General features: G+C 29.4%; 1 protein-coding gene across 4 annotated transcripts; it reads left to right on the top strand.

Annotated features, from left to right (window-relative positions):
• Positions 1-379: 379 nt before the first annotated feature.
• LOC122518273 (F-actin-uncapping protein LRRC16A) lies at positions 380-8,848 on the top strand. Of its 4 annotated transcripts, XM_043637106.1 has the most exons (24): positions 380-605; positions 972-1,069; positions 1,143-1,193; positions 1,260-1,453; positions 1,536-1,713; positions 1,815-2,053; positions 2,131-2,225; positions 2,359-2,400; positions 2,789-2,976; positions 3,053-3,130; positions 3,209-3,542; positions 3,627-4,023; positions 4,101-4,419; positions 4,489-4,602; positions 4,680-4,885; positions 5,000-5,087; positions 5,148-5,372; positions 5,498-5,518; positions 5,650-5,791; positions 5,886-6,135; positions 6,220-6,926; positions 7,023-7,262; positions 7,452-7,516; positions 7,881-8,848. In XM_043637106.1, exons 1-24 carry the CDS (start codon positions 569-571, stop codon positions 7,992-7,994), a joined length of 4,422 nt encoding a protein of 1,473 aa, XP_043493041.1. In that variant the 5' UTR covers positions 380-568; the 3' UTR covers positions 7,995-8,848. The 4 variants fall into 4 exon arrangements, with proteins under 4 accessions (XP_043493041.1, XP_043493043.1, XP_043493042.1 ...); XM_043637108.1 differs by lacking the exon at positions 2,359-2,400; XM_043637107.1 differs by lacking the exon at positions 5,498-5,518.
• Positions 8,849-9,251: the final 403 nt, after the last annotated feature.

The raw sequence follows: 9,251 nt of genomic DNA, 5'->3' as shown, positions 1-9,251 counted from the left end.
TTTTGTTTAATAAATGTTTAAATTAATGATAGTTAAATTAATTACATTCTATTTTAGGTATATGTAAATAAAATATGCTAATGCAAATATTTAAAAAAAATATATATTTATTAGTATTATTTAATATACAATCATGGTAGAACATCGTCTTAAAAATTACAATGAATTTGTTACATTATTGAGCTATTAAAACACTTCTCTGCGCTTTAAATTATAAATATATGTAATAAATAATTCATTTCATATCTTCCAATGGTGGGGACAATTTTCTCTTGTTGTTCTTGTAGTTCAAATTCAGTCCACATATATCGCTGTAGTCGCAAGATGGTGAACAGCCATAATGAATTGTATGAAAGGAAGAAACGAAAGGAACGGAACGGAATGGTATGGAATCAATGGACAGCAGGCAGGTGCCAACATGGCGATTGTTGCGCTCTGGACTTGTGCGACATCGCCCTGTATAATGATATCGTTTTAAGTGCTTATTAAAGCAGTGGAAATAAAGTAACAAGAAAAACAATGTCTTAAATGGCTCGGGATATATGGAAAATATATTAACTTTAGCAAAATGTCAACGAGATCGCAACTCACTAAGGATTTAAACGGTTAGTCTCGTTTTCAATGTTTACGTTCGCATAAATCAGTGATCTGTCATCTCCCGTATAGATACATGCGGGTGATCCGAAAGACCGGTGATTCATTGCAGGAAATTTTTTTTCTATGTTAACATACATTTTTATTTAATTTTGTTATTCCAAAATACATTTCTCATTTTTATTATATATATATATATTACATACATACATACATACATATATATATATATATATATATATATATATACATATGTATATTATATGCACATTATGAGATATATATATATTCTTTTGCAATTAAAATATTTATATCTTGTAATTCTATATTAATGTATTTTTGCATATGTAACGTTACGAATAATTAATTATTTATAGAATCGGTGAAAGCATTACTTGGTAAGCATGTCAAGATATTACTAAAAAATGTTGTCAAGTTAGAAACCAAGCCAGATAAACAAGAAAACCGCGTTCTTGTGAGTATTAGATTTTAACTGCTTTGACAATCTAAACTTATTACCACTGGTTCATTAATATCTTTTATTTCAGGTATTTTCACCATGCCGTCTTTTTCTTTTAACGGCCAAAGTACCCACAAGGGTGAGTTTTTATTTCTTGAAATTAAAATAAGTATACATAAATGGAAGAAGTAATATTTGATTACAGATCGACTGCCACTTCCATTACTTAGAAATAGTATCTATAGAATCCAAAAGAGCGAACCAATTATGTTTAACTGTAGGAGAAAGATTTTACAATTTTACTACAACCAGTGTAGGTGCAGATACTACCGAAGTCGATGCAATGATCGAGGCCTTACATACTGCTATTCGCAATATCTTTCCTACAGTACCATTAAAGTATATATTTATCAAATGAAATAAAATTATTTGTTAATATCTTGTATACATTAAGATATACATAACATATATTATTTAACAGTTATATTATAAGAAAGATAGAAGTAATCCCAGCAAGCAGATTACAAACCATAAGAGGTAGTGAATTAGCCAGGAGCACAGAAGCAACAAGACACACTGGGCCTTGTGGTGGTTTTTCCACTCAATATGCGTGTATGTGTGATTTACATGGTGTACCGTATAGAGAAGAAGTTGCTTGGGTAAGATTAATCATACTCTTGTGTAATAGTAAATCATATATAATATAATAAAAAAATACCTATATGTAATTCCTATATATATCGATAATATACAATTTTAGGATGTAGACACAATATACTTATCCCATGATACCAGAGAACTTAATTTAAGGGATTTTGACCATTTAGATCAAAAAGATTTGGTACCAATAATATCAGCCTTGGAATATAATACATGGTTTACTAAGTTGAGAGCGTCGCATCTTAAGTTAAGCCATGAACCACTTGAAAGATTATTGCATGTTATGCGTAGGTCATTGTCTATTCAAGAACTCTATCTGGATAATCTTGGAGTTAAATGGTAAGAATATGAATGAAACGATGAGTAGAAAATATCCCTTTTAAAAACACTTATAAACATTAGATTTTCGTTTATAGGGATTTTGCACACAAATTGTCATTAGCCTTGATTTCTAATGCTAATACAATGTTACAGACAATAGATTTGTCACATAATATGATCGAGGACAAAGGCAAGTTTCATCCAGGCACTGATATTTTCTATCTGCAGCTTATGTTTTAGTACACCCATTTTTGTGCATTGATCTTCCCAATATTTATTCATGTGTACTGGAATCCCTCTGTATGAATTTTATATTTTTGTAGGAGCATCTAGCTTGTGTGGGATAATTGCCAAGTTAATGCAAGGTGTGCAAATAACCACATATTTTTATTACAATTAATATTTATTGATAGTATTTATTGCACAATAATGTAGTTTGTTGCAATGTTATAATCATTGTATTTAATTTAATATATGTTATAAACCAAAAAATTGTATGCATGTTTCATAACTTGCAGTAGTAGTTAGTACTAACTCTTATGTGTTATATAATTATTTATATTTTTATAAGTTTTTTAATTTATTATTTCATAGTAATACAATTATATATTATGTTCTTACATTTTTAGCAACTTATACGATATATAATATATACTGCATAAAAAAGGTTATTGGTGGCTGAGCTACACGATATGATGATTGAAATCTATGTACAATTAATTCTAAAATATTTATGATTATTTATATTTTAAGGATCTACACATTTAAGTGGCCCTATTGGAAAATTACCTAAAGGATTACAAAAATTGAATTTGGCTCATTGTGGATTAACTGGAAAAGGCATTGGTCAAATAGCACATGCATTAAGTTTAAATAGGAGTATGCCAACTAGTCTGCAATACTTAAATCTTTCTGAAAATACTTTGAAAGATGATATTAATGTAAGTTTATATATTGCATAATCTATTACACTTCTATTAAATATCTTTATCTAATCAAGATTTAATTTAATTACAGAATTTATGTAACTTTCTGGCACAGCCTAATAGTTTAACACATTTAGATCTTAGTGGTACAGATACAACCTTAGAATGTGTAAGTATAAATTGTTAAATTTAAAATATTTTTCTTTTTTTCTTGGGAATTTATTATTCACATTAATTCTTTTTATAGCTATTTGGTGCTTTATTGCGAGGTTGTGCAACTAATCTAGTCCATCTAAACGTTGCTCGCAATTCTTTTTCAAGTAAAAAGACCAAAGAAATACCTCCCAGTTTTAAGCAATTTTTTACAGCAACGCTTTCATTAAAGTACTTAAACATCTCATTCTGTAAATTACCTCTGGAGGCATTAAAACATTTGTTACTTGGATTGGCATGTAATGAAAGTACAGTAGGTTTAGAACTTGATATGAGTGGAAATAATTTAGGTTCTATGGGTGCTCATGTTTTGGAATCGTGTATACATGGCGTAAGATGCATAGCATCATTGGATATTTCGGACAGCAGTACGTACGTTCTAAATTCTGTGAATTAATAACTGTTATTTGACAATTATATTTATTTTCTTATAAATGACGTATATTTTTTAGATATGGATGTTGATTTAGCACAAGTAATAACAGCCATAGGTAAAAACAAATCTATCAAACAACTATATATGGGTCGAAATACAACTGGCATGAAAAGCAAACACATTGCCGTTGTAATGGATGCTTTGGTCCAAATGCTCCAAGAGGATGATTGCGTTTTACAAGCATTACATTTACCTGATTCTCGTCTTAAATCTGATCTCTATAATTTGATTAATGCTTTGGGAAGTAATACCTGTCTTCATACGTTAGACATAAGTGGAAATCAAATTGGTGATCCTGGTGCAAGATTATTAGCCAAAGCATTACAAATCAATAATCATTTAAGGACCATCATTTATGATAAAAATAATATTACGCTTCAAGGTTATGCTGATATCGTGCATGCTTTGGAAAAGTAAATTCATTTTACTATATAATAATTAATTAATATATTCATTCTCTAAATTATATGTATTTCTTATTAAATTACAGAAATTGTAGTGTCAGGCATATGCCATTTCCAATTTTTGATTTACAACCGTGTATGAAAACGTCTGCTGAAAAAACAGAGCAATTAGCTAAAAAAATTCAAGATTTGCTACAGAGAAATGTAACGCCATGTAAATACAGTCATGGACAAGCATTTAGACTTCAGCAAGGTTTCTTGTTAAGTTCTACGCAACAGATGGTTGATAGACTTGTTGTTCAAACTCAGGATACTATCAAAGCTATAGCTGCAGAAAGCTGTGATGCAAATAATGACATTAATTATGCTACCGGTCTAATACAAGATGCTGATAATTCTAAACAGGTATCTACAAAAAAAGTATTATAATCAAGTATGAACTTATGAATAATCTAATATACGTATTATTTATAGCTTCTTCCAAGATTACACGAAGTACTACAAAGAAGAGATGAAAATAATCCAATTGAACTAAAATTACATGATATGGCAAGCGAACTTCACAAAGTTGTTACTATGTACTTAGAGGTACTTTTTATTTAACAATTAAACTATAAATCATTCAAATGAACAATTTTTATAACAAAGAATATTTTTGTATGTAGGATTCATTGGATGCAATGCTTAAATGTGCAAATGAACAATGTCCAACGATACTTTCACAAACAGTAATTAGAGGAGATGAAAGCGAACCTATTGCTGTAGAGGATGATGTTCGGAATATTTGTAAGGAGAAAAATCATATAAGCGCAGAATTTATTCATACCACTATTACAGAACAAGCTGGTGCTGATATTATTAATAGAGTCAAGTATGTCTATTTTATTTTATTATTGTACTATGTTAATATATTTGTGTTTGTATTTCTGACTTGTGTCTGACATATTATAATCTAAATTAATGAAAAAAAAATTTGTTTTCATAGTGAGTTAAATTTAGCAGTTGCTGCACATGTATCCGATAGAACTACTGATGAAGTAATCGAATCTTTGTCGCGTAGTTACAAGACTTTGGTGAGTGATTTATTATTTATATATTTTATATATATATTGTAATATAATTTTTATTCACAGATTGGAGATTGTGATAGTCGAACAAGAAGTAGTACTCCAGATGTATTACGGCCAAGTGCAGGTTCCATGAGTAGTGGAAGTGTTATTGGTGTTACAAGTGCTACTGGTGTTTCTATGACATTGCATGGTGGAAGGACTAGTCTTATTTCAGAAGTTGAGTGTCCTCCAGAAACGTATTCCTTGGAAAATTCTCTTAGCCATTGTTCCAGTGAACAATCCCCAATGGTAATTGTCATTTATTATTTCATAAATAATTTAATTTAATTAATATTCCTATGTATGTGTATATTAATATTAAGACAGTTTATATTAATAATATAATTGTCGTTACTTTTCCTATGTCTGTCTAGAAATTGGATTATTTGAATCTTGTAAGTATGGTAAAAAAATAAAAAAATTAATAATACATAACTATTATATAATTTTACATTAATGGTTAACAATTCATTGTAATATTTCTTCTATTTAAAAACTTGTACATTACATTATTTTTTTTATTCAGGCAACTCCGCACTTATCTAATAAAAGGAAAAGTTTGCATGGGAGAAAATTAAGACCAAAATCAGTAGTAGATTCTGTAGAAGGATTGTCAGCAGACGATATACCTGATTTACTTCCATCACTGCCAAAAAGTCAGGCAGAAGGTTGTTTTCATATATAATTTAATAATAATGAAAATATATATATAGTAAATTTTTGGTATATAAATAATAATAAATAAAATATTTTTTTTCATAGCTATTTCAGAAACTGAACATTCCTTAACAGAATCGTTAGATTCTGTCTCAGAATTACCTAATACAGTGGGTCAACAATTACAACATTTAGTCAAATCTAGACCACGAAGAACAAAAACTAGAGCACCCACAAGACCAATGTTAAGACCAGATCAACCTGTAGATGGTTTAGCTCTTGGTGAAGGATTAGACGTATTTTTCCGGCCTACAACACCAACTACACCACTTATATCGCCTACGAGCGATGATAGGTATTATAAAATAAAATATATATCTTTATGATAATTATTGGTTATAGTGTCCTTTATCATTTCATTTGAATGTTGTATTTATAGTTCTTTACATACATTTCCAACGGATGGAAGTCCAAATTTATCTTTGGCGAGTCATAAAAGTATACCACCTGATCTAGATAAAAAGCATGGATGTAACTCACCAATGTTAAAAACATTACTTGAACCAACACCGCGTTCAAGGTCTAGCGATAATTTAGAAAAATTTTCTCCGCTGGTAGGAAGACGTTCGCAAGGTGATTCGCCATTAACTGCATCTCCTCTAGCTCGTCGAAATACAACAGATAATGCTCAAGGACATGAGAGAGTAATGTCCAGATGTGATAGTAGTAAGGATACATATAATAACAGTATTATGAGTACTTCCGTTGATTCTTCCAAACGAAATACTTTACCAAATATTGGATCGATTCCAACATCTCGTAATTCTCGAGAATCGGAAGACTGTGGGAAAATATTACAATTACAAAATAATACGAATTCGTCATTAGAGAAGGATAAATCTAGCGCACAAGCAATGCCTTCTGTTAAACTACGTTCTACTGGTTTTGATCTTCGAAGTCCAACCAATGGTAGCAACACCAAAAATTCATCTGAGTCATCTAAGTCACCAATATTAAAATCTGTTAAAGGAAATAACTCTAGCAGCGATGGAAAAAATAATGGTGCTCTTTTAAAAAATAAACCTATTCCTCCCGCTACAGCACCAAAGCCACGACCTTGGAGCATGGCTGCTGATAGGAAATCTGGTAAATTTTCTAACATTTTCCATACTTGTTTAAATTTTGTAAATTAAATTTTTAAATATTTAAGTTATTGTAATAACTTCAATATTTAAATCGCAGGTGAATTTAGCTTATTAAGTGATGGGTCGAGTCCAAATACATCTGCAGGAAATACACCTGACTCTGGTGATGCTCTTGACGAATCAACTGATAGTGGTGTTAGTGGTCCTGCATCACTACCACCTACATTATCTGCAAGCAGTACAGCAAGTTCATTGAGCAATACGAGTGTAGAGAAAAGATCGGTCAGAGAATTGGCTGCTAGTTTAAATAAAGGAAAGGCTGACAAAAAAGAAAATGGTAAAATCAAACATTTTTATAAGATGCATGATCGTTCGGTGTATTGTAACCCTGCATACACTGCTCGATTCGAGCATCACTGTTAACTGTTACAAAATATTCATTTTTTTTTTCTTACAAGCTTTAAAATAGTTTGGAAATGCATGACAAGCCTTAAATTCATGAGCCTTGCTGTATATATTATTTTAGAGCATAGCACACCTGCACCATGGAGGTCGGTGCTTCAACGTTCTGCTGACCGACCAGTTACCAAGGTACTTTACGACATTTATTTCTTTCTTTTTTCTATACTTCTGAAGAAAGAAGACAGCTGTATATATCAAAGTATATTTAGTAATATTTTACAATACTGATCATTCCTTAAAAATTCCTTTAGCTTTTTATATCATTTTAAGCTATATACTATATACTGTACATTGCCAAAATTTAATTTCTAATTATGCCTGTACTGTATATTTAATGTAACATTTAATCTTTCTTTCATTGTTTTTTCTTTTTTAACTATGCCTTGAAAATTTCTGCTTCATTCATTTTATTATATTGAAATATATGTAGAAATTATTTTTATTTTTACAACATTTTTATTATTTTATTCTACAATGTATTTATCAATTTCAGGTAACGGAAGTGCCGAAAATGGTTGAAGATTCTTCATTCAACTTTAAACTTCGTCGCACTTCATTTTTACGTGATTCAAATTTTAATTATGACAACGACGTTGTTGACGTTTAACAATGCAGCTCCGTATAACACCAGAATATCGATTTTATGACAGTATGTCAAAAAAAATATATATAATAATTATAATAGTAATATACATAAACATAATATTTATAAGAATATTCCGAAACAAGCATTTCTATGAATTGCACAATAAAATAGCACATTGTTTGTTTATATTCGTGCCATAAGAAATCAGACATAACATATATATATATATATATATACATACATACATATATATATATATATATATATATATATACATTCATACATACATACATACATACATACGTTTATTAAATTAACACACTTGCATTAGGAACAGGGTAACAAGAGTTTCTATACAAGTATTAGTCTCCTATTATTATGTCATTAGAAGGTTTTATTGTATATTATATAACAGAATATTACATTTATCATGCAAAGTTAATTTAAATTACTACTGATGAATACAAATAATAATTGGAACAAATACTTCCATTTAAATCACAGCCAATGCGTTCTGCATTTCTCTAAAACTTTTATATAAAGGGCCTGGTATATAATATTGTATATGATATTATCGAAATAATTTACAAATTGGTGTAACTTGTTTTAATATTTAAATATTTATCTGTTGTCCGCGCCTCTGTACATTTTTAGATAAGAGACTGTGTAGTTTAGAGAAAAGGAAGTGTGTTCTGGCTATGGAAAAATATAATTTCTATCCTATCGGATGGAGTTTTATGGATGTCAACGTAATAAGTGCCTATTACGTATGATAAAACAAAAAGTGTTACTCTATTTTTAATTTTTTTAAGCAAAATGTATTTGTCTTCCGATGTTTAATATGTGAGTATACAATTGATTATGTTTTTTATTAATGCATTTGTCAAAATGTATTCTCCGATCTCTTTTAATTTCAATATTGAAAAAAAAAGCTTTTGTTTATTATCATCAATATAAACTGCATATATGCGCATCATTTTTAATAATTTTGATTTTAAACTAAAAATCATACTATAAAATATCTCTTTCTCTCTCTCTCTCTATATATATATAGTTTAAAAAAGAATCTTTCTAACCGGATCATGTTACTAACTTGGTGTTTGGAAATATAATAGGGATTAAACAATCACGTATACAAAAATATAACATATGCAAAATATACAATATAACATCTCACAAAGTGGTATACAAATGTCGCATTTTAAGTTGGAGCATTGTATAATTTAATTCTTTATACTTTACATCTTTATAAAGAAAAGTAGTGACCTGGAGTAAGTC

The sequence above is a fragment of the Polistes fuscatus genome, unplaced genomic scaffold, assembly GCF_010416935.1.
Source record: "Polistes fuscatus isolate 324 unplaced genomic scaffold, CU_Pfus_HIC Scaffold24, whole genome shotgun sequence".
Classification (NCBI taxonomy): Eukaryota; Metazoa; Arthropoda; class Insecta; order Hymenoptera; family Vespidae; genus Polistes; species Polistes fuscatus.
Note: the sequence above shows the minus strand (reverse complement) of the source record. Positions and strands in the feature narration are given on the sequence as shown.